The sequence below is a fragment of the Puma concolor genome, chromosome B4 (assembly GCF_028749965.1).
Source record: "Puma concolor isolate L17-30 chromosome B4, mPumCon1.1.hap2, whole genome shotgun sequence".
NCBI lineage: Eukaryota > Metazoa > Chordata > Mammalia > Carnivora > Felidae > Puma > Puma concolor.
The window spans coordinates 109,374,661-109,398,830 of NC_141673.1; the positions used below are offsets into that span (position 1 = coordinate 109,374,661).

Here is a 24,170-nt window from a genome sequence, read left to right on the forward strand (position 1 = left end):
GCTCCCCTCCTCCCCAGATGCAGGAACAGGGAGCCAGCTACAGTCTGAAGAAAGCCCCACAGTTAGAGATCAGATCCCTCTCAGTATCAGTCCAAGGTCTTTCTCTTGTCCATATATGGTCCTTCACTTCCCTAGCTACTCTTTCTCTTCCCTTTGTCTCTCTGCAGAAGGGGGTCCCTCCCCTCCATGCCCATGCGGCCCTTTTTTTTTTTATCTCCCCCAGTTCGCAGTTATCCACCTATCTTTTTTCCAGCTTTCTCATTTTCTTCCTAGTAGATTCAGTCTCTTTTCCTCCCAGGCTCTGGTGTTCAAAGTCCTTTGGCTTCTGCCCTTCTTTGTTTGAGAGACGCGGGAAGTATGGATCCCCCTACTTCTCCGCCATGTTGGCCCCCTTCTGTTCATTCCTTCCTTAACTTGATGTTCTATTTTTGTGTGTTGAGTTTCATAAGCTTTGTATAGATTTTGGACACTAGCTCTTTATCCAATGAGTCATTTGCAAATATCTTCTCCCTCTTGTAGGTTGTCTTTTAGTTGCTGATTGTTTCCTTCACTGTGCAGAAGCTTTTTATCTTGATGAGGTCCCAATAATTCATTTTGCTTTTGTTTCTCTTGCTCTAGAGACATGTCTAGTAAGACATTGCTATACCTGAGGTCAAAGAGGTGGCTGCCTATGTTCTCCTCTATGATTTTGATAGTTTCTTGTCTCACATTTAGGTCTTTCATCCATTTTGAATTTATTTTTGTGTGTGGTGTAACAAAGTGGTCCAGTTTCATTCTTCTGCATGTCGTTGTCCTGTTTTCCCACCACCATTTGCTGAAGAACCTGTCTTTTTCTATTTGATGTTCTTTCCTGATTTTTTGAAAGATTAGTTGACCGTATAGTTGTGGGTCCATTTCTGGGTTTTCTATTTTGTCCCACTGATCTATTTATCTGTTTTTGTGCCAGTACCATACTGTCTTGATGATTCCAGCTTTATAATACAGCTTGAAGTCCGGAATTGTGATGCCTCCTGCTTTGTTTTTTTTTTTTTTTTTTTTTTCGACATTAGTTTGGCTATTTGGGGTCCTTTCTGGTTCCATACATAGGTTTATTTTAGCTCTGTGAGGAATGCTCATATTATATTGATAGGGACTGTACTGAAAGTATAGATTGCTTTGGGTAGTGTCAGCATTTTAACAATATTTTTTCTTCCAATCCATGAGCATGGAATGTTTTTCCATTTCTTTGTGTCTTTTTCAATTTATTTCATAAGCTTTCTATAGTTTTCAGAGTACAGATCTTTAACCCCTTTGGTTAGATTTATTCCTAGGTATCTTACAGTTTTTAGTGCAATTGTAAATGGGATCAATTCCTTGATTTCTCTTTCTGCTGTTTTATTTTTGGTGTATAGAAATGCAACTGATTTCTGTGCACTGATAGTATCTATCTATCTATCTATCTATCTATCATCTATCTATCTTTTAAACAGAAAGATTTAAAAAAAATTTTTATTTATATATTCTGAGAGAAAGCAAGCAAGCTGGGGAAGGGCAGATAGAGGGAGAGAGGGAATCCCAAGCAGGTTCTATTTCATCAGTGCAGAATTTGATGCAGTGCTTGAACCCACAAATCATGAGCTCATGATCTAAGCTGAAATCAAGAGTTAGACACCAAATAGACTCAGCCACCAGGTGCCTGTAGTATGTTGATTGAATATCCTATGACTTTTCTGAATTCATGTATCACATCTGGCAGTTTTCTGATGGAGTTTTTTGGATTTTCCACATAGAATATCATGCTATCTGCAAAGAGTGACAGTTTGACTTCTTCCTTGCCAATTTTATGCTTTTTATTTCCTTTTGTTGTCTTATTGCTGAAGCTAGGACTGCCAGTACTATGCTGAACAACAGTGGTTCCTGACCTTAGGGGGAAAGCTTTCAGTTTTTCTCCATTGAGGATGATATTAGCTGCAGGTCTTTCATATATGGCCTTTATGATCTTGAGGTATGTTCTATCGCATCCTATTTTCTTGAGGGTTTTTATCAAGTAAGGATGCTCTGTTTTATAAATTGTTTTTTTTTTTTCCTGCATCTATTGAGAAGACCATATGTTTCTCATCCTTTCTTTTAATGTTGTGTATCAGGTTGATAGATTTGCAAATATTGAACTACTCTTTGAATACAGGAATAAATTCCACTTGATCATGGTGAATAATTCTTTTAGTGTACTGTTGAATTTGATTTTATAGTATCCTGTTGAGAATTTTTGAATCCAAGTTCATCAACGATGTTGACCTGTAATTCTTTTAATGGGGTCTTTGTTTTTGGAAGCCAGGTAATGCTGGCTTCATAGAATACTTGGAAGCTTTCCTTCCATTTCCATTTTTTGGAACTTGAGAAGAATAGATATTCATTCTTCTTTAATTGTATGGTAGAATTCCCCTGGCAAGGCATCTGTCCCTACATTCTTGTTTGTTGGGAGATTTTTGGTAACTGATTCAATATATTTGCTGGTTATAGATCTATTAAAAATTTCTATTTTTTCCTGTTTCAGTTTAGGTAGTATGTGAGTTTTGAGGAATCTTTTCCATTTTTTCCCCCAGATTGCTCAGTTTATTGGCATAATTTTTCATAGTATTCTCTAACAATTGCATTTCTATGGTGTTGGCTCTGATCACTCCTCTTTCCTTTGTGATTTTATCTATTTGGGTCCTTTGCCTTTTCTTTTTATAAGTCTGGAGAGGAATTTATCTTGTTTTGTTTATTTTGTTTATCCTTTCAAAGAACACAGCTTTTAGTTTCTTTGATCTGCTGTGTGTGTGTTTTTGTTTTTGTTTTTGTTTTTAGTTTCTATATCTTATCTATGCTCTAATATTTATTATTTACCTTTTTGGCTGGCTTTAGGCTTTATTTGCTGTTCCTTTTCTAGCTCCTTTAGATGTAAAGTTAGATTCTGTATTTGGGACTTTTCTTGCTTCTTGAGATAGGCCTGACTTGCAACATACATTCCTTTTAGGACTGCATTTGCTGCATCCCAAAATGGTTTGAACAGTCATGTTTTCATTTTCATTGGCTTCCTTTTTAATAATTTCTTTTTAATTTCCTAGTTAATCCATTCATCTTTAGTAGAATGTTCTTTAACATCCATGTATTTGAGACTTTTTTTTCTTGTTTCATAGGGTTGTGATCTGGTACACATGTACATGGTATGATATCAATCTTTCTGTACCTGTTGAGGGCTGATCTGTGACCCAGTATGCCATCTATTCTGGAGAATGTTCCATGTGCACTTGCGATGAGTGTGTATTCTGCTCTTTTAGGATGAAATGCTCTGAATATATCTGTAAAGTCCATCTGGTCCAGTGTGTCATTCAGAGCCATTTTTTTCTTGTTGATTTTCTGTTTAGATGAACTGTCCATTGTTGTAACTGGAATGTTGAAGTCCCCTACTATTATCATATTATCATCAATTAGTTTATGTTTGTTATTAACTGATTTATATATTTGGGTTGTCTCAAGTTGGGTGCATAAATATTTATAATTGTTAGATCTTCATGTTGGCTAGACCTCTTAATTTTGATACAATGCCCTTCTTCATCTCTTTACTTTAAAATCTAGTTAGTCTGTTATAAGTATGACTACTCTGGCTTTCTTTTGACATCCATCAGCATGATTACGGTTCTCCATCCCTTCACTTCCAATCTGCAGGTGACTTTAGTTCTAAATTAATAGATATAGATATCCATATTGATGGCTTTTGTAGGCAGCATGTAGATGGATCTTGGTTATTTTAATCCATTCCTATACCTTATATCTTTTATTGGAATATTTAGTCCATATACATTCAGAGTGATTATTGAAAGATATGAATTTAGTGCCATTGTGTTTCCTGTAGAGTTGGTGTTTCTGGTGATGTTCGCCAATCTTTTGTAGTCACTGTTGGTTTTGTCATCATTTTGTCATTTACTCAGGGAGTCCCCTTTAAAATTTGCAGGACTGGTTTAGTAGTCATGAACTCCTTTAGTGTTTGTTTGTCTTTATGTTTCCTTTTATTCTGATTGGCAACCTTGCTGGATAAATAAACTTTGCTGCATATTTTTCCCTTTCAGCACGTTGAATATTCCCTGCCACTCCCTTGCAGCCTGCCATGTTTCAGTGGACAGGTCTGCTGTTAAGTATGTGTTTACTCTTGTAGGTTAAAGACCTTTTGTCCCTAGCTGCTTTCAGAATCTTTTCTTTATCTTTGAATTTTGCAAATTTCACTATATGTCATGGTGTTGACCTGCTTTATTTGATTTTTGAGGGAAGTCCCCTGTCCTTCTTGTACTTGAATGCCTGCTTCCTTCCCCAGATTAGGGAAGATCTCAGCTATAATTTGTTCAAATAAACCTGTCCCCTTTCCCTCTTTTTCTGGGACTCCCAGGATATGAATATTGTTTGGTTTTATAGAATAACAAAGTTCTCTATGCATCCCGTCATGATTTAATAGTTTCCTTTCCCTCTTCTTTTCAGCTTTATTGTTTTTCATAATTTTATCTTCTCTATCACCTTTTCTCTCCTCTGCTTCTTAATTCCTCATTGTGACTGTATCCAGTGTGTTTTGCAACTCAATTATAGAATTTTTTTTTCAGTCTGACTAGGTTTTAGGTCTTTAATCTTGCAGCCAGGGTTTCTCTGGTGTCTTTTATGTTTTTTCAAGCCCAGGCAGTATTCTTATAACTGTTGTTATAAATTCTTGTTTAGATGTATTGCTTATATCTATTTTAAGCTATTCATTGGCTGTGATTTCTTCTTGACCTTTTTCTTTGGGAGAATTACTCTGTCTGGTCATTTTGGCTAAATTTGTGTCCTTTGTGTGTTTTAAAAGCTGGTTATGTTTCCTGCACCTGAGTATTGCTAAACCTAAAAAAGGGTTGTACGCTGGCCAGAGACTGGCACTTCAGGAAATGTTTCCAGTATATGCTGTGTGCACTCTGCTGTTGTGTTTTGGCTACACTTTACACTGCTAAGTCCTTTGCAGAGCTCCTTCTTTCTTGCATTGTGGAATGTTTGGACCTTTACCTAGCTGTGTTTTGATTTTTCTTTTGTTAGAATAAACCTGTGGAAAAAAGCCTGATCCCAAAACAAGAGAAAAGGAAATGGAATGAAAAAAACTGAAGAAAGAATAAATAACTAAGGTTGATTCCAAAGAAAAAGAAAGGAAAAAAAAAAAAGAAAGAAAAAATTGAAACCTGATCCAAAGAGAGAGAGAGAGAGAGAGAGAGAGAGAGAGAAGGAAATGAAACAAAGAAATAACCATGAAACTATGAGACTGATGACAAAGAAAAAAAGAAGAAAGAAAGAAAAAAAAAAAAAAACAAAAAACTAAAAACTAAGCCTGGTCCTATTTCCACTGGAAATATAGGTGTCATTAGAGCGCTCAACTTTCCATAAACTTGGTGCATGTGGAGTGCTGTCTCTGCTGGTCTTCTGGAGGACAGACCCACTGTGTTCGCTCAGAATCATTCTTGCCCCAGTAAATAAGCAATGCCAGACACAAGGGGTAGGGTTTGGTATAAGCAGAACCCTCATCCACTGGAGGCTACTGTGCTGCTCTGTGAAGTCCTACAACACTGGTGTTGGGGGAAGAATGTCACCACCCCAATCTCTCATCCCCAACATGGGATCTCACCCCCCCCACCCCCCCCCATTGTTTAGGTAGCCCTCACAGAATAGTAAGGGCAGTTAGCTTGCCCTGTGCCACAGCTTTCCTGCATTTCTTTTTGGTCTGTGACTGGGATTCAAAACCAAATTCTTAAGGGACGCAGCACCGTATGAATCTGCCCCTATTCCTCAGGAGTAGAGTCTCTCCACTGCTGTTTGTAAAGTCCTTTATCCCAGAAAACAGTCCCACACCTGCACAGTGCAAGAAATCTATGGTGTTGCACCACTAAAAGCAGCAACAAGTTTATATTTCCTCTGGGTGCACCTCTGTCCCCTGCTGATAAAAGGCCTCTTGCTGGTGCCTACAGGGTCTTTTGTCCTTGGAGAGGCAAAATACATTTTTCTAGATTACTCCAAGAAGAGGAAAGTTCTCTTCTAGTGTTTCCTGGGAATCATTACACCATACTATGCACTCCGGGGCCAGCTCCTTCCCCAGGAGCATCTGCCACAGCTCGACTCCAGCATAAGTTGCACACTTCAAAAACCTCAGAGTTGGAGCTCCAAATGCTGTTTGCAAAACGCTGTGATGCTCAGTACTTCTTGCTCCCCAGTCTGTGGCCTAGAGAAGTTTTCTCCTTGTCCAAACCCTATGCCACACTCACTCATCCCCTCTTTCTTTGTCTTTTGTCTCTCCATGGAATGGATTCTCCCCTCTATGGCACCACATTTTTTCTCTCACCCAATTTACTTCCATGTGCCTTGCACTGGCCATTCTGTCTCCCTCCAACCTTGGAGATCCCCCTGTCACTCCACAGATTAATTTACTGTGTGTTCCAAGTGATCTGACCTCAATACAGCTGGGTTTGAGGGACAAGAAAAATCCAGGTTTCCCCTACTTCACTGCCATCTTAATTCCTCTTATTACTTTTCAGGGAACCAATGCTTCAGGTATCTATGGTAGATAGAATTGCTATTGGGAGCCTGTAGCAAGTCCTCAGAGGATTAATACAATGAAATCCACCTGATTTTGGAGCAAAATCTCTTTTTCAAAAAAAAAATGCATTCTTTTTTTGTGAAACTGATACAATTAAAAGGAATGTCTGATCATGAGATAAGGGCAAACTATCAGGATGGGAGCATTATATAATCAATTTAACTTCAAAGCAGTCTTCCATCATCAAGTAAAAGTTGTACTTAGGGTTCTGTGCCTAAACAATTCCCAAGGTACAATTTAATGAACAGGTTACACACATTTCCATCATGCCTACTACTGATGAATTGCCATCTTTCCTTCTACACTTCAGTGACACACTAAGAGTTGCTTCTGACTAGATGATTAAAAAAGAAAAATTTCTGGATTGTTGATGGTCCCTCGTATTACATGGCCATCTGCTGGAAGTGGATCTCTATAACGTGATATCCCTACCTGAGGGTCACACCTTTGAACAGAAATGAAATCCTTCAAGTGAGTAGAATTTCATTTACCATTTTCTATAAAAGTGATCTCATACAGAGGATTTATGGTTTGACCTCACAGTAGATTTGACAAAACATGATCAGAAGATCAAGCAGATCAAGGGTATGGGAATGATATGGATGAGGTTATAATTATCTGCATAATATGCAAATGCTTGCCCAAAGCTTCCATTCACTGATGATAATGCATATTTCCATAGTAATTTAATCTCAGGTAAATGCCAACATGAGGCCAATAATTGTTTATCTCATGGATGACATTTACCTTATCAGTCATCCGACATTTGTAGAGACTGATATGCTATTTTTAAAGGACATTATCTTGTTACTAGAATTATTTAACTTCTAACCTGAATCTCCTTCTCTTCTGTTATAGGTTTGATTGTATAAAAGGTATGTGAAAGTCCTAGCCTTTGGTACCTGTAAATATGACTTTACTTGGAAACAAGGTCTTTGCAAATATAATTAAGATAAAATTTAGATGAGGTCATCCTTGATTAGGGTGGGCCATAATCCAATATAACTTGTGTACTTAAAAGAAAGGGAAAAGAGGCATCAACACATGGAAAAGAAGGCCATTTGAGGAAGGAGACAGAGATCAGAGTTATGCATCTACAAGTCAAGGAATGCCAAGGATTGCTACAATCAGCAGACACTAGAAGAGGCAAGGAAGAATTCTTCCCCTAGAACCTTCTGAAAGAATATAGTGCTGCTGACGTCTTACTTTCAAACTTCTAACCTTCAGTACTGTGAGAGAATAAATTTCTGTTGTTTTAAGCATCCAGTTGCAAAACTTAATCACAGCAGCCTAGGGAACTACACTCCTAACTCTTGTTTAAGGCAACATCAAAATTTTCCTAGTTATTTCCTAAACCTTTTCCTTGAATGAATCTTAGATCTGTGTTAGGTTTCTCAAAGTGTGGTCTCCAGGGAGGGAGGGTCATTAAGAATGCAGATTTCTGATCCTCATCTGTCCCATACCTACTGAATCAGAATTTTAGGAGCTCTAGAATTGGTTTTAAAACTAATCTAAGAACTCCATAAAGTATTCTATATGTTCCCACTTAGTCCTCACAATAAGCCATGAAGTAAGCTACTATTATTCTCATTTTATACTGGGGCACTAAAAGTCAAAATGATCTGTCCAAGGTCACACAGACAGAAAGGGGCAGAGCTGTGTTTCAATTCCGAGTCCAGATATCCTGGGTTCACAGACCATATACTTCACCACTGTTAGGCTCTATGAATTTTTTTATCATGGTCTCCAGATTCATAAGCACTCAAAAAATTGTAATTAATTGGTACATGATCTTTTCCATTCAAAGCAAACAATTGCAATAGTAAATTACCTTTTCCAAGTTTGTTTCCATGTTGCCTTCCCTTTTCAAATAAATCTTACTTTTTAAAAAATCTTTAACTTATTGCATTTTTTCAATAATCACTTTTTTTTGGTTAGTATTGTTGGAGTTATCAATGAATTCCTCATAGTATACAGGGAGAATTTTTATGTGATGTTCTTAATTGACCCTTCTAAACATTTTGTATATCTTCCTATTTTCTTCTTGAAATTTTCTTCTGCCTTGACTTCCTTAAGACCATTCAATGGGGGCGCCTGGGTGGCTCAGTCAGTTGAGCGGCCAACTTCCTCTCAGGTCATGATCTCGCGGTCTGTGAGTTCGAGCCCCGCGTCGGGCTCTGTGCTGACAGCTCGGAGCCTGGAGCCTGTTTCGGATTCTGTGTCTCCCTCTCTCTGACCCTCCCCCGTTCATGCTCTGTCTCTCTCTGTCTCAAAAATAAATAAACGTTAAAAAAATAATTAAAAAAAAACAATTAAAGCTGGCCTCCATACTAACAACTTTCTCTTCTCGCTGGCTTTTACTTATTCCCTCTGTAAATACTGGTCTTGTTAGGTATTATTATTCTGCACTGGTGTTTCCCAAATCAAGAGTAATTTTTCTGAAATGTGTTCAAAAATGCAACTCTATGATAACTTTGGGAAATGCTGTATACTATATACTGTAATGTGATGTAAAAGGCTCCAAGAAATGTTGTGGTAAAAAAATAAAGATTATTAACTTTGTTTAACTAAATATTTCTTAAATTTATTTGACCATGGAATATTTGTGTTTGTGAGTGAGTCTGTGTGTGTGTGTGTGTGTGTGTGTGTGTGTGTGAGTGAAATCCATAGCACCTTGGGAAAAGACGTTCTACACACTTATCCTGTTTTTTTTAATATCCATACCCACATTTCTAATATTTTTTCTGACCTGTGACTTAAAATTTTACTCCAGATTTCTCTTATAAGTCCCAGACCCATATATTTAATTGTTGACTGATACTCTCCAGCTGCAATTACAACCTGCACCTCATATTTAACATATTCAGGAACAAATTTTGTATGGTGGCAAATAAACCTATTATTTTTAAGGTATTGTTCATTTCAGCTAAAGATAATTATCAAACCAATCGCCAAAAAATCAAATTATTAAATGTTGTTATCTCTACCCTGACTTATTTTGCTAACCCAAAGTGTATAGTGTATAGAAGATAAGTGTATCTTCTGTATTACAGATGATATTTTAATCCAGACACTCATAGAATCATGCCTGTGCTACTGGAATAGTTTTGATTGGTCTTTTAGCCTTCTTTTTCTAAATTGATCCCCAAAGACATCTAGAATGCAAAAGTATATACATAGTTGTCTTAGAAAATTGTTTTACTTTGTGTTGTCTGATTGCTGAGGCTAAGACTTCCAATACTATGTTGAATAACAGTGGCAAGAGTAGATATCCCTGTCATGTTCCTGACCTTAGGGGAAAGCTCTCAGTTTTTCCCCATTGAGGATGATATTAGCAGTGGATCTTTCATATGTAACTTTTATGATCTTGAGTTATGATCCTTCTATCCCTACTTTCGTGAGGGTTTTTATCAAGAAAGGATGCTGTGTTTTGTCAAATGCTTTCTCTACATCTGTTGAGAGGGTCATGTGGTTCTTATTCTTTCTTTTATTGATGTTATGTATCACATTGATTATTTTATGGATATTGAACCTGCCCTGCATCCCAGGTATAAATCCCACTTGGTTGTGGTGAATAATTTTTTCAATGTATTGTTGGATCTGGTTGGCTAGTATCAACAATGGGTTTGTTCAAATTTTTTACTTCTTTCTGTTTCAGTTTTGGTAGTTTTTACGTTTCTAAGAATTTGTCCATTTCTTCCAGATTGCCCACTTTATTGGCATATAATTGCACACAATATTCTCTTATCATTGTTTGTATTTCTGCAGTGTTGGTTGTGATCCAAATCTGTCAGGAGGAATTAAAACTGCCATTCTTCACAGATTACATGATACTCTATATTGAAACCCCAAAATATTTCACCAAAAACTGCTAGAACTGACCCATGAATTCAGCAAAGTCACAGGATATAAAATCAATGCACAGAAATCAGTTGCATTCTTATACACCAATAATGAAACAACATAAAGATAAATCAAGGAATCAATCCCATTTACAATTGCACCAAAGATCATAAAACACCTAGGAATAAACATAACCAAAAAGGTGAAAAAAATCTATACACTGGAAACTATAGAAAGCTTATGAAAGAAATTGAAGAAAACACACAAAAAAATGAAAGAATATTCCATGTTCCAGGATTGGAAGAACAAACATTGTTAAAATGTAAATACTACCCAAAGCAATCTACATATTCAATCAATACCTATCAAAGTAAAACCAGCATTATTCACAGAGCTAGAACAAACAATCCTAAAATTTGTATGGAACCAGAAAGGACCCCAAATAGCCAAAGCAATCTTGAAAAAGAAAGCCAAAGCTGGAGGCATCACAATCCTGGACTTCAAGACATATCATATAGCTGTAATCGTCAAGACAATATGGTACTGGCACAAAAACAGACACTCAGATCAACCCAGAAATGGACCCACAAACGTATGGCAAACTAATCTTTGACAAAGCAGGAAAGAATATGCAATGGAATAAACACAGTCTCTTCAGTGCTGGGAAAACTGGACAGCAACATGAGCCTGGACCACTTTTGTACACCAGATACAAAAATAAACTCAAAATGGATGAAAGACCTCAATGTAAGAGAGGAAGCCATCAAAATCCTGGAGGAGAAAGCAAGCAAAAACCTCTTTGACCTTGGTCACAGTAACTTCTTACTCAACATGTCTCTGGAGGCAAGGGAAATAAAGCAAAAATGAACTACTGGGACCTCATCAAAACACAAAGCTTCTGCACAGCAAAGGAAACAATCAGCAAAACTGAAAGGCAACTGACAGAATGGGAGAAGATATTTGCAAGTGAAATATCAGATAAAGGGTTAGTATCCAAAATCTATAAAGAACTCTTCAAACTCAACACCCCAAAAAACAAATAATCCAGTAAAGAAATGGGCAAAAGACATGAATAGACACTTTTCCAAAGAAGATATCGAGATGGTAAATAGACACATGAAAAAAAAAATGCTCAACATCATTCATCAACAGGGAATTCCAAATCAAAACCACAATGAGATACGACCTCACACCTCAGAATGGCTAACATTAACAACTCAGGCAACAACAGGTGTTGGTGAGGATGCAGAAAAAGAGGATCTGTTTTGCATTGCTGGTGGGAATGCAACCTGGTGTTAGCCACTCTGAAACAGTATGGAGGTTCCTCAAAAAATTAAAAATAGAATTACCCTACAACCCAGCAACTGCACTACTTGTATTTATCCACCAAGTGGATACTGGTGTGCTGATTCGAGGGGGCACATGCACCTCAGTGTTTATAGCAGTACTATTGACAATAGCCAAATTATGGAAAGAGCCCAAATGCACATCAACAGATGAATGGGTAAGGAAAATGTGGTATATATATATACAAAGGAGTATTACTCAGCAATACAAAAGAATGAAATCTTGCCATTTGCAACTACATGGATGGAACTGGAGGGTATTATGCTAAGCAAAATTAATCAGAGAAAGACAAATTTCATATGGCTTCATTCATACGAGGACTTTAAGATACAAAACAGATGAATATAAGGGAAGAGAAGCAAAAATAATATAAAAACAGGGAGGGGGAGAAAACATAAAAGACTCTTAAATATAGAGAACAACCCGAGGGTTTTGGAAGGGTTGTGGGGTGGGGGGGATTGTCTAAATGGGTAAGGGACATTAAGGAATTTACTCCTGAAATCATTGTTGCACCATATGCTACCTAACTTGGATATAAATTAAATAATAAATAAAGAAATAGAAATGTTTTTCCTTAAAAAAAAAAGAAGATTGTTTTACTTATTTCCCATCATCTGAAGGTAAAAAACAAACTCACTGACATTCAGGGATGTTTTCCTCATTTCTCTAACACTTTCATCCCAAACTGTAGTCACATACAGAACTGATTATGTACTGTCAAAGATACACTCTCTTTCACACAACTCTACTCTTATTTGTCAATTCCATCTACCTTGACCATTCTTAACTTCTTCTGTCAACTTTAATACATTCTTCAAGGTCCAAGGAAAATATTTTCAATTGTATGAAGAATTTATCTGTCTGACTAAAAGGCTGGTGCCTGGGTGGCTCAGTCAGTTAAGCATCTGACTTCAGTTCAGGTCATGATCTCACTGTTTGTGGTTTCAAGCTCCACATTGGGCTCTGTCCTGAAGAGCTCAGAGCCTGGAGCTTGCTTGCTTCAGATTCTGTATCTCCCTCTCTCTATGCTCCTCCCCTGCTGGTGTGCTCTCCCTCTCTTTTTCTCTCTCAAAAATAAACATTAAAAAATTTAAAAAGGCTAACATCATTTTTACCTTTTAAAAAAAATTTCTAGAATACTATGTAACTTCCTCTATTGTAACACTTACCATATACAACTGCCACTGGAAAACTGTAAATACATACTTATAAAAAAATCACAAAAAGATTTATATCAATAGTGAGTAAAAAACAAATGTTCAATATTTAACGTATATAATTACAATCTTTCTGAAAGTAGTTGGACATCCATTACATAGAAGAGCTAATTGTGCTATTACAAAGAACAGGTAATAATGAGCTAATCTCTCCTATCATAAAATCTCTAAAAATGAAAGAATTTGACATTACTCTACATCATTAGAAATATAAGTAAATTTAATTATTATGAGAAAGATGTAACAGAATTTAAAGAAAACTAGTTTCTTTTATTTCCATCATATTTGAAATAATTACACCTAATCCAAACCATGTTTTCAAAATTAATATTTTAAAATACTGGAAAATTCAAAATCTATTGAATTATATTTAATTTCTCTATGAAATATTGATATGAAACCAATCACCTAGCATTCAGAATTTAATAAATATTTGGAGAAATTAAATAACAGAGCTTTTCCTTTTTTTTTCTTTATCCATCTTTGACTTTGGTTTATTTTTTTAATATTTATTTTGAGAGAGAGTAACCTCTTAACAGACCTGGCCTTTCAACGTTGGTCTGAACATGTTTTTCTCCACCTGCCTTTTTTGCTTCTATTTTAGCAGGTGTGGGTGGTTTGTGCTTGATTAAAAATAAGAGTGGACAACAAAAGCTCCACATATTTGACTTTGAATCTGCCATTTGAATCATTCTTCTATTGTCCAAAAGTTGTAGTGAGAGAATATCCCCCATTTACTTTGCTTGTAAGAATCTCCTAATAATAACAAAGAAGCTGATCAAACAAGATTTTAATTTCTTTATGTCCTTTAAGAATTTCAGGGGCGCCTGGGTGGCGCAGTCGGTTAAGCGTCCGACTTCAGCCAGGTCACGATCTCGCGATCCGTGAGTTCGAGCCCCGCGTCGGGCTCTGGGCTGATGGCTCAGAGCCTGGAGCCTGTTTCCAATTCTGTGTCTCCCTCTCTCTCTCTGCCCCTCCCCTGTCAATCAGCAGGGTCTGTCTCTCTCTGTCCCAAAAATAAATAAACGTTGAAAAAAAAAATTAAAAAAAAAAAAAAAAAAAGAATTTCAGAAACAATTCATCTCAGGAATTTTAAACTTTCATTCAAGTGTCCTGTCTGATTTAGTCTTTATGCAGTGTATTCCAATGATAGATCTCCATTGGTACATATACACATAAATGAGTGGGTGTTTGTGAAAGTGTGTATATATGTAACTTATATCACTCATATACATATACACACACATATATGTATATGAGTAATATAAGTTTGCATTGTTTTTTAAATATTTGTCTTACCTAATTTGACAGTGACTTATTGTGTTTCTTTAATGGTACATATTACACACATACAAATAAATTTATATCCAAGTGAGAATTATAGTTTTTCAAGTAAATGGAATTAGAATTGGATTTAGGCCTTCATTTTTTTTTTGAAATGTTGAATTAACATTATATGTTTTTTTCAAAATATTAATCTTAAAGTACTCATGTACCATTTGAAAGAAAATGAACAGAAAGGATAAAAATGATGTATGTTTTATGAATCAAAAAATTTTATTTTATTTTTATTTCCAAATTTCAAATGCAAAAGAATAGCTTTTAAATATGGTATTAGATTAAAACTATTTATTTTATACAAGATTTATATGACTACAAGTATACAATGAATAAATTAAAACTCTAAACCAAATTTCATAAAACATTTAGCAAAATGTCTAAATTTTAAAAAGTAGGCCAGGGGTAAAAATCTACACTGTAGGAAGAATGGGGATTATATCTGTTTAAAGGAAATATTTCTTCTTTTGTGTTTATTACTTTTGCATTTATTTTTCAGTATATAGTTTTGAAATGATCATATTCATTCAAAGTGTTTATTTAGCACAGTACCTGGCAGACAAACAGCTATTATTAATGTTCCCTCACAAATATTCAGTTTTAACCTTCTCAAATTCAGAAACACTTTCTTGACTTTGGTGTAATTTTAGTGATAATATGTTTAGTTCCCTAAACCTTACAAAGATAAGGATTTTAATCACTCACACAGAGCAATAATCCTGTGTGTTATTGGGTGACACCTCTCAATCTTGGAATATGTGAATTATCAAAATAAGTTATTAGAGGAGGATGTTTATATATCTACCTATCTATATCTATCTATCTATCTATCTAATGAAAACATTGTAATTTAAGAATAAAAATCTGAATAAATTAAAAAGTTAAGTTAGTTGTTGGGCATAAAAAGTTGGAAAGAGGTAATAGCTTACTTAATTTGTAAACTTATATAATGTAATATTGCTTATTTCATTATATTATTGGAATTGATTTTCTAAACTGTTTTATTTTATAAAATTCACTTGAAGTGATAAATGATTAAATAATGTCTTCATTAAAATTAGTCAAAAGAAAAGTAACATGGGAGGAAATGTAGTAAGTTGAGAAAAATAGAAATATAAGCCATCTTAAATTGGAAAAACACTACATTCTGCATTTAAAAAGTGACTCTTAGTTGTTCAAATATCTTATATGTTATATTGTAAGTGAGACACACTCAGCATATTCAGAATAGATTAAATTAGAATAATAAACAGTGTGAATAAGGATACATAAACTAGGAAAATGCTAATCAAAAATAGAAGAAAGAAGAAAGTTTTAACTGAGTTAAGGTACAACCTATAATTTTTACAGGTTATGTTTTTAATTAAATATCTATTTAAATATAAAAACAAAAATTTGTAGAGAGGTCAAAATAAATATTTTTGGTTTTAATATATTTTGAAAAAAATGAAATCGATTTTTCAAGTTTAGAAGGTCTATATGATCATGTTATTTGAATGAAGAATCTACATCTATATCTTCCAAATTAGAAATATACTTTGACTTAAAAGCCAAGAAAATATGATACTTCAATTTTCTTTTCAATTTATCCTCCAATGTATAAATTACTATAAGGAAATACAACTAGAATTTAATGACTAGATTATAAATAAACAATCTACCATTTGGAAAAGTTTAAAAATCTTTGAAAACAGTATAAATTAAGAAAGATAATAATGAGACATGCATACACACACCACCACCACCACCATCCTTGTATATATTCAGATATGTATATACTGCCTTACTACCTTACCATGTAGAAATTTCTAGGCTTTCAATATTTTATTTTATTTTTTATTTATTTTTTTTTCAACGTTTTTTTTTTTTTTTTTTTTTTGGGACAGAGAGAGACAGAGCATGAACGGGGGAGGGGCAGAGAGAGAGGGAGACACAGAATCGGAAACAGGCTCCAGGCTCCGAGCCATCAGCCCAGAGCCTGACGCGGGGCTCGAACTCACGGACCGCGAGATCGTGACCTGGCTGAAGTCGGACGCTCAACCGACTGCGCCACCCAGGCGCCCCTAGGCTTTCAATATTTTAAAAAATATACCAAAATAAATGAGTTAATCACTTTCCTGGAAATGAATAATAGATCAGAAAACATCTAAAAGGAAATATTAATAAAGAAAAAACAAAAGTTATGATTTAGGAAAAGGAAAAAAATATATAGTGGTAAGACTTAATTTTTTTTTTCTTAAATAATCTCAAACTAGGGGTACCTGGGTGGCTCAGTCAGTTAAGTGACCAACTTTAGCTCAGGTCATGCTCTCACGGTTTGTGGGTTCAAACCCCATATTGGGTTCTGTATTGACAACTCAGAGCCTGCAGCCTGTCTCAGATTCTGTGTCGCCCTCTCTCTCTCTCTGCCCCTCCCCCAATTGCACTCTGTCTCTTTCAAAAATAAATAAACATGAAAAAATATTTTTAAAAATCTCAAGCTAAAATCATCAAAAGGAATTAAAAGAGGATTTAAAGGAAAAACAATGAATGGGAAGATATAAATCCTCTTACTGTCAAACTAATTTTAAGGAACTCTTTATAAGCAATAAAAATGAGTATCATACATCTGTTTAGGTGTGGATTCATTTTTATTTATTCTGCTGTTTCATACCTGTTTTATACTTTCAAAGGCCTCAAGTATTTCTTCAGTTTTGGAAATTTTAAGGCATAATGTAAGGTATAAAATTAGTGTAGGTATTGACAATTTTTTCCTGCCAAAATATTGTCTATGATTGGAATAGTAACTTCTCAATGTGGGTCCTTAGAGGTATTTGTTGAATGAACAAATATCCTCCTTAAACATGGCTTCTCTTTCATTCTGTGTGGGGAATAAGTTTAGGAATTCTCTGAGTTTGCACCGATGGGCTAACAAGGCATAAAGAATTATAAAGTCACAGGATGAACACACCCAAGTTTGGGTAAACAAGATTAGGTAAACAGGGCAAAGTCCCCCAGTATAGGACAAAGATATAGTAATAGAAAAGCCTCAGAATGAAAGCATCAAAAATGAGGTAAACAAGATTAGATGTTCAGGGTGGAAACGCCTCCCAATTTAGTACAATAGCATAAAGCTGCTTTCACAGGAAGGACCAAATTAGGTAAATAGGTAAACAGGGCTATGGACTGCAGCAGGGTGAATTTGCCCAGAGCAAAGCCAATTAGCAAAAGAAAGGTGCCTTGTTTACCCTGGGGTAGCTTGCTCCATTTTTCTCACCCTCTAGGCCAGTAAGTAAACAGAGGTGGTGCCTCATGTCTGCTGTAAATGACGTTCTACCCAGCACCAGAAATTTGTTTTGTATTGACCCAAGTCCCTAACACTGAATATCTTTAAAACCCCCTTTCACCCATGCCCATGAGTTAATGTTCACGGTTTCATTGTCTCTTTGCGCCTGCCCATCACATTTGTAAGTCTTCTTATCCTAATAAAAACAGAGCAAGGACCCTTACTCAGGGCTCTTGTCTCCTCCTGGACATTAGCCTTTCTTGCGTTTTAATCCTGCATCCTCTCTCTTGCTAGGCAAGACAACTCCAGACCCAGAGTCTACGACAACTCTGTTTCCCTTCTTTTGGAACTCCTAGCAAACAAATGTTTGGAGGCTTTCATAACTTGTTTTTCTGATTTATAATCTCTTTTATCTGAATAAATTCCTCATTTATCATTGAGTTGACTAATTCTCTTTGTGTTTATTCTTGTATTGATGTTTTTTTCTTACATCATTTTCATTTCCAGAACTTTTACTTCTTTATAACCATCTCTACATCATTCTTTTTTGCCTGTTATTATTTCAAAATCTCCTGTTATTTTTCATGGATTTTATTCTTTTTAAAAATTCCATTGAGATTCTAAATATACTTTAAAGTCAAATATAGATTGCTATATTAGTTTTGATATTTCCTTTAGCAAATTCAACTCCAGAATGCTTGTATATATAATTATTTTATTATACCTCATAGTTAATTTTACACATTTTTAAAAAGTGTTTACTTATTTTTTTTGAGAGGGGGGAGAGCAGAGAGAGAGCAAAGCAGGCTCTGCACTGTTGGCACAGAGCCTAATGTAAAGCTCGAACTAATGAACCTTGAGATCATGACCTGAGCCGAAATTGGATGCTTAACCAACTGAGCTACTCAGGCACCCCAATTTTCCACATGTTTTATAATTTTTGGCACATTTCTCTTGAGTGCCAAGATATGTACACATTCTTAATCATTGTATGTTTCAACCAAAATTGATTATTTTCCTCCACTATCCACACTGTGCAGTATTCTTTAAACTGTGAAGTTCTTTTGTATGCCTTTTATGAATCATTTAACTAGGGACCCTTGCCAGAAACAATGCATCATTGATCCTTCTAACTACTTTATCTCTCACAAATATAATGTCCAATCTTGTGGTATTTTAGCTGTTTGATATTTCTGTTCTTCCCATCTCTACATAATCCAGCTGCAATTAACTTTCCATAGGCAACCTCAGATTTCAGTCCACACTAGTTGTGAACAATACACAAGTTGCTAATGTATTCTCAGAGCATTAATTTACTTCAAAAACCAAGTGACTTTCACATGAAAGGGCGGGCCTACGCCAGCCGACTCCATCTTGTTCTGTGTCCTTCACCTTGACCACACCTCCTCCCCTTGAGTAACCCCCCCCTCACCTGCCTAACAGGACTCGGACCCTTCCCCAGGACCCTTCCCCAGCCAATCGGCTGAGGCCATAGCCATTACCTCACCAACTGCCCCCAGGCCCCAATAAAACCTTTGTCCTTTTGAAACTCGCCCTCTTTCCCTGGTATCTCACCGCTGCGTCGGTGCAGGTAGGGGATTGAGCTCGAGCTAGCTCGAATAAAGGCTCTTTGCTTTTGCATCGGACTCGGCTCCCTAGTGGTCTTTGGGGATCATGAATTCTGGGCATAACATTTGGGGGCTTGGCCCGGGATCCCCAAGAACCCCGAGGGACCCCCGACCCGGAGAGCCTGACTGGCCACGGTTAGTGTCTGTTTGTTCTGTCTTTTCTGTGTGAGCTCATTTCTGGAATTCTGGTAGTGCCCGACGCGGTCTAAGTGGACGCACTGGAGGACCACGGGCCGGGAGTTTCGGAAGACATTCCGATTCTCCCTTCTGGAGGGACGTGGAATCCCCTCAAAGGTCTGAGACGAGGCGGGTCGCTCCCGCTGGTCGGCGTGAGGCCGTCGTCTTTGGAGGGACGTGGAATCCCCTCATCGGTTTTGGAGGGACATGGAATCCCCTCAAAGGTCTAAGCTAGCTTGCAGTTTTGCTTCCATGGAGTTGGAAGACTTTCTAGGGGCCCTCTGTTTGTCTGTTTTTGTGTTTCTCTGTTTTGTTCTGTGGACTTACTGGACGGATGTTATGGGACAGACTCAGACTACTCCTCTAAGTATTATGATTGATCACTTTAAGGATGTGAGGGGAAGAGCTAACAACCTCAGTGTGGAAGTCCGAAAGGGTCGGTTGCAGTTTTTTTGTTCTAGCGAGTGGCCAACTTTCAATGTCGGATGGCCACCAGAGGGGACCTTCGACCTCCCTACCATCCACCGAGCCAGGAGTATCATCTCTCAGCCTAAGGCGGGCCATCTTGATCAGCTCCCTTACATTATCACTTGGCAGGACCTTGTAGAAGACCCACCCTCTTGGCTTAAGCCCTTCCTAACCCTGCTCCCTCCGGAGCCAAAACCCATTCTTGCTTTGCAGGAGACAGAGAAGAGGAAAAGTCTTACCCAGCCTTCAGCACCCCTCTTCCCTGTCCTACAGGGGGGTACTGAAGAAGAATTAATTTTTCCTCCCCCGTATAACCCCTCTAGGATGCCGGAAGAACACCATCCTCCCCCTCCGGGGGAGGCAGACGCTGTTCCGAGAGCGGGAGGTGGAAACGCTCCAGGGGGAAGCCCGCCCTTTACCAGACAAAGGGCTCAGAGGGGGCAATCCGCCTCCGCCGCCGACTCCACTATTCTGCCCCTGTGAGCCACCGGACCCCCAGACGCGGAGGGGAATCAGCCCCATCACTATTGGCCTTTCGCCACTAGTGACCTCTACAATTGGAAAGCTCAGAATCCTAAGTTTTCCGAGAAACCGGCAGGGCTTATTGATTTATTAGACTCTGTTCTTTTTACCCATCAGCCCACGTGGGATGATTGCCAGCAGCTTTTGCAGGTCCTGTTCACGACTGAAGAAAGAGAAAGAATCCTCAGTGGGGCCCGGAAACTAGTTCCAGGCGCAGACGGGAATCCCACCACCAACCAGGCTCAGATAGATGCCTCCTTCCCCTTAACTCGGCCCCAGTGGGATTTCAACACGGCAGAAGGTAAGGAGAGGCTCCGGGTCTACCGCCAGACTCTAATGGGGGGTCTCCAAATGGCTGCTAGAAAGCCAACCAATTTGGCCAAGGTAGGAAATGTACAACAGGGAAAAGATGAATCTCCGGCCGCCTTTTTAGAACAGATCATGGAGGCATTCCGTACCTATACCCCCATGGATCCAGAGGCTCCGGAAAGCAAGGCAGCTGTTATCATGGCCTTTGTAAACCAATCGGCCAAAGACATTAGGAGAAAATTACAGAAAATAGATAGACTAGGAGAAAAAAGTCTGCAGGACTTACTGGTGGTAGCCGAAAAGGTATATAATAACCGGGAGCCTCCTGAGGACAAGCAGGCTCGCGCCATGGCGGCTGCCAGCAGTAAGCAGACTCGAGACCTGGCCAGAATACTACTAGCTACCACTGCTGACTTCCCCGAGGAACGAGACCGCCGTCTCCGGCAGCTGGCAGACGACGCAAGAAAAGGTAAAGGAACCACCAAGGGGGGGAAGCAGAGGCTGCAGAAGGATCAGTGTGCATACTGCAAGGAGATAGGGCATTGGGCCCGAGATTGTCCAAAAAGGGCCGGCGGGAAGGGAAGCAAGACTGATCGAGTAAAAGTCCTAGAGCTAAATGAACTAAGTGATTAGGGGAGTCGGGGTTCGGACCCTCTCCCCGAACCCAGGGTAACTCTTAAAGTGGAGGGGACCCCTATTGACTTCCTTGTCGACACCGGAGCACAACATTCGGTCCTCCGCACCCCACAAGGAAAACTAGCCAGCAAGAAGTCCTGGGTACAAGGGGCAACTGGTATGAGCCAATATTCATGGACTACCCGAAGAACAGTAGATTTGGGAATGGGCTGGGTATCCCACTCCTTTATGGTAATACCAGAATGCCCCTACCCACTGTTAGGACGGGACTTACTGACCAAGATTGGAGCTCAGATAACTTTCAGACAAGGGGGGCCTCAGGTCACCGATGGCAAGGGCCACCCCATCCAGGTCCTGACCATGAAACTGGAGGATGAATACCTCCTCCACCAGGAGGCGCTCCTGAGAGAGGATAATATAGACAGATGGCTACGAGAATTCCCCTCGGTTTGGGCAGAGACGGGGGGGATGGGACTAGCCGCTCACAGGACCCCAGTCCTGGTAGAGCTCAAGCCAGGAGAGAGTCCAGTAAGGATCAAACAATACCCCATGTCTCAGGAGGCCCGGAAGGGGATCCAGCCACACATCCAGAGACTACGAAGCCTAGGGGTACTAGTTCCTTGCCAGTCTGCCTGGAACACCCCCTTACTGCCGGTCAAAAAGCCTCACACAAATGACTACCGACTGGTACAAGACCTCCGGGAAGTAAATAAGAGGGTCGCGGACATACACCCAACTGTTCCCAACCCATATACTCTCTTGAGCTCCTTAGCGCCCTCCAGGGTCTGGTATACTGTACTAGATTTAAAGGACGCCTTCTTCAGTCTGCCTTTGGCACCCCAGAGCCAACCCTTGTTCGCGTTCGCCTTCGAGTGGCATGATCCGGAGGAGGGCTACAGTGGGCAACTCACCTGGACACGGCTACCTCAGGGATTCAAAAATTCACCCACCATCTTCGACGAGGCACTACACGAGGACCTGGTATTTACAGACACCTTCTCTGGTTGGGTGGAGGCATACCCAACCAAGCATGAAACAGCTCAGACGGTGGCTAAGAAGCTACTAGAAGACATCTTACTCAGGTATGGTTTTCCTGCCATGGTAGGATCAGACAATGGACCAGCTTTTATCTCGCAGGTAACACAGGCAGTAGCCAAGGCGGTGGGGGCAAACTGGAAATTACATTGTGCTTATAGGCCCCAGGACAGGTAGAAAGAATGAATAGAACCCTAAAAGAGACCCTTACCAAATTAACCATGGAGACTGGCGGGGACTGGGTGACTCTCCTACCGTACGCCCTTTACCGGGTTAGAAACACTCCTTACACTCTGGGTTTTACTCCCTACGAGATTATGTTTGGCAGGCCACCCCCTGTTATTCCCAGCCTTCGAGCTGAACTTATTGCTGAGTTTAAAGATCAAGAACTTTTTCTTTCCTTGAGCGGGCTCCAGAGGGCGCACGAGGACATTTGGCCGCGCCTCCGTGCCATCTACGAGGCTGGCCCGATCGCGACACCTCATCAGTACAGGCCGGGAGACTGGGTCTACGTCAAGAGGCACCACCGAGAGACTCTCGAGCCGCGCTGGAAGGGACCCTACATCGTGGTGTTGACAACCCCCACTGCTCTCAAGGTAGACGGCATCGCGACCTGGGTCCATCACACCCACGCTCAGCCAGCGGACCCCTCCTCGATCCGGAAGGACGTTGTCACGCGATGGGCCATCAGTCGGGACCAACACAACCCGCTCAACCTCAAGCTACAGCGCATTTGACCTACCTAATATTGGTAACTCTGTTAACTGCTTGTCATTGCTCATGCTGCCGGGAGTCCCCACGCCCCCCAAAACATCACCTGGCAGATCATAGACACCAGCTTGGGGACAATACTTAATCAGACGTCCCAGAGCCACCCCAGGGACACTTGGTTCCCAGAACTTTGCATAAACCTCCAAACTCTGTTCCCCTTGTCACCATAAATGCAGCCGGTCCCATGATTGGGTCCCTAAGCTACATGACAAGGGGGGAATGAAAGGGCGGGCCTACGCCAGCCGACTCCATCTTGTTCTGTGTCCTTCACCTTGACCACACCTCCTCCCCTTGAGTAACCCCCCCTTCACCTGCCTAACAGGACTCGACCCTTCCCCAGGACCCTTCCCCAGCCAATCGGCTGAGGCCATAGCCATTACCTCACCAACTGCCCCCAAGCCCCAATAAAACCTTTGTCCTTTTGAAACTCGCCCTCTTTCCCTGGTATCTCACCGCTGCGTCGGTGCAGGTAGGGGATTGAGCTCGAGCTAGCTCGAATAAAGGCTCTTTGCTTTTGCATCGGACTCAGCTCCCTAGTGGTCTTTGGGGATCATGAATTCTGGGCATAACACACACATTTTGTAAAAAACAAAACAAACAAAAATCCAAAGATAAAATGAGATGATAGTATTTACTAGGATGTATAACATGTGTTTTTTTTTTCCCCCAAAGAAATTTTTATTATAATTGCTTCCTTCCTACCTCCAGCCAGGACTCTCCAACCACACATCATGAGTGAAAAACTTGGTTCTTTTTTTTTTTTTAATCTTATCTGTTTATACAATTTGCATTCAAGTTCAGGTCCCTTGAGGAGCATACACCAAGATGGAATTAAAAGTGCAACATACTTATTGAAGGAAGAAACAGAAGATGGTGGAAAAGTCTTGTGGAATGAAAGAGGGACAGAAGGTGAATTGGAGTAGGAAGAGACATGGACTGCAACACAACTCCCAGAATGTTTTGGCCAGGCCAATGGGGAGTCCTCAAGCTGAAATCAG

General features: G+C 39.2%; 1 protein-coding gene across 1 annotated transcript in view; it reads left to right on the top strand.

Annotated features, from left to right (window-relative positions):
- Positions 1 to 622: 622 nt before the first annotated feature.
- The window catches only part of LOC147579416 (uncharacterized), a 52,690-nt gene continuing 29,142 nt past the window's right edge, over positions 623 to 24,170 (top strand). The window contains 2 exon segments of the mRNA XM_086715138.1: positions 623 to 629; positions 20,384 to 22,413. Of these exon segments, the coding sequence (XP_086571264.1) occupies positions 623 to 629; positions 20,384 to 22,413 (2,037 nt within the window).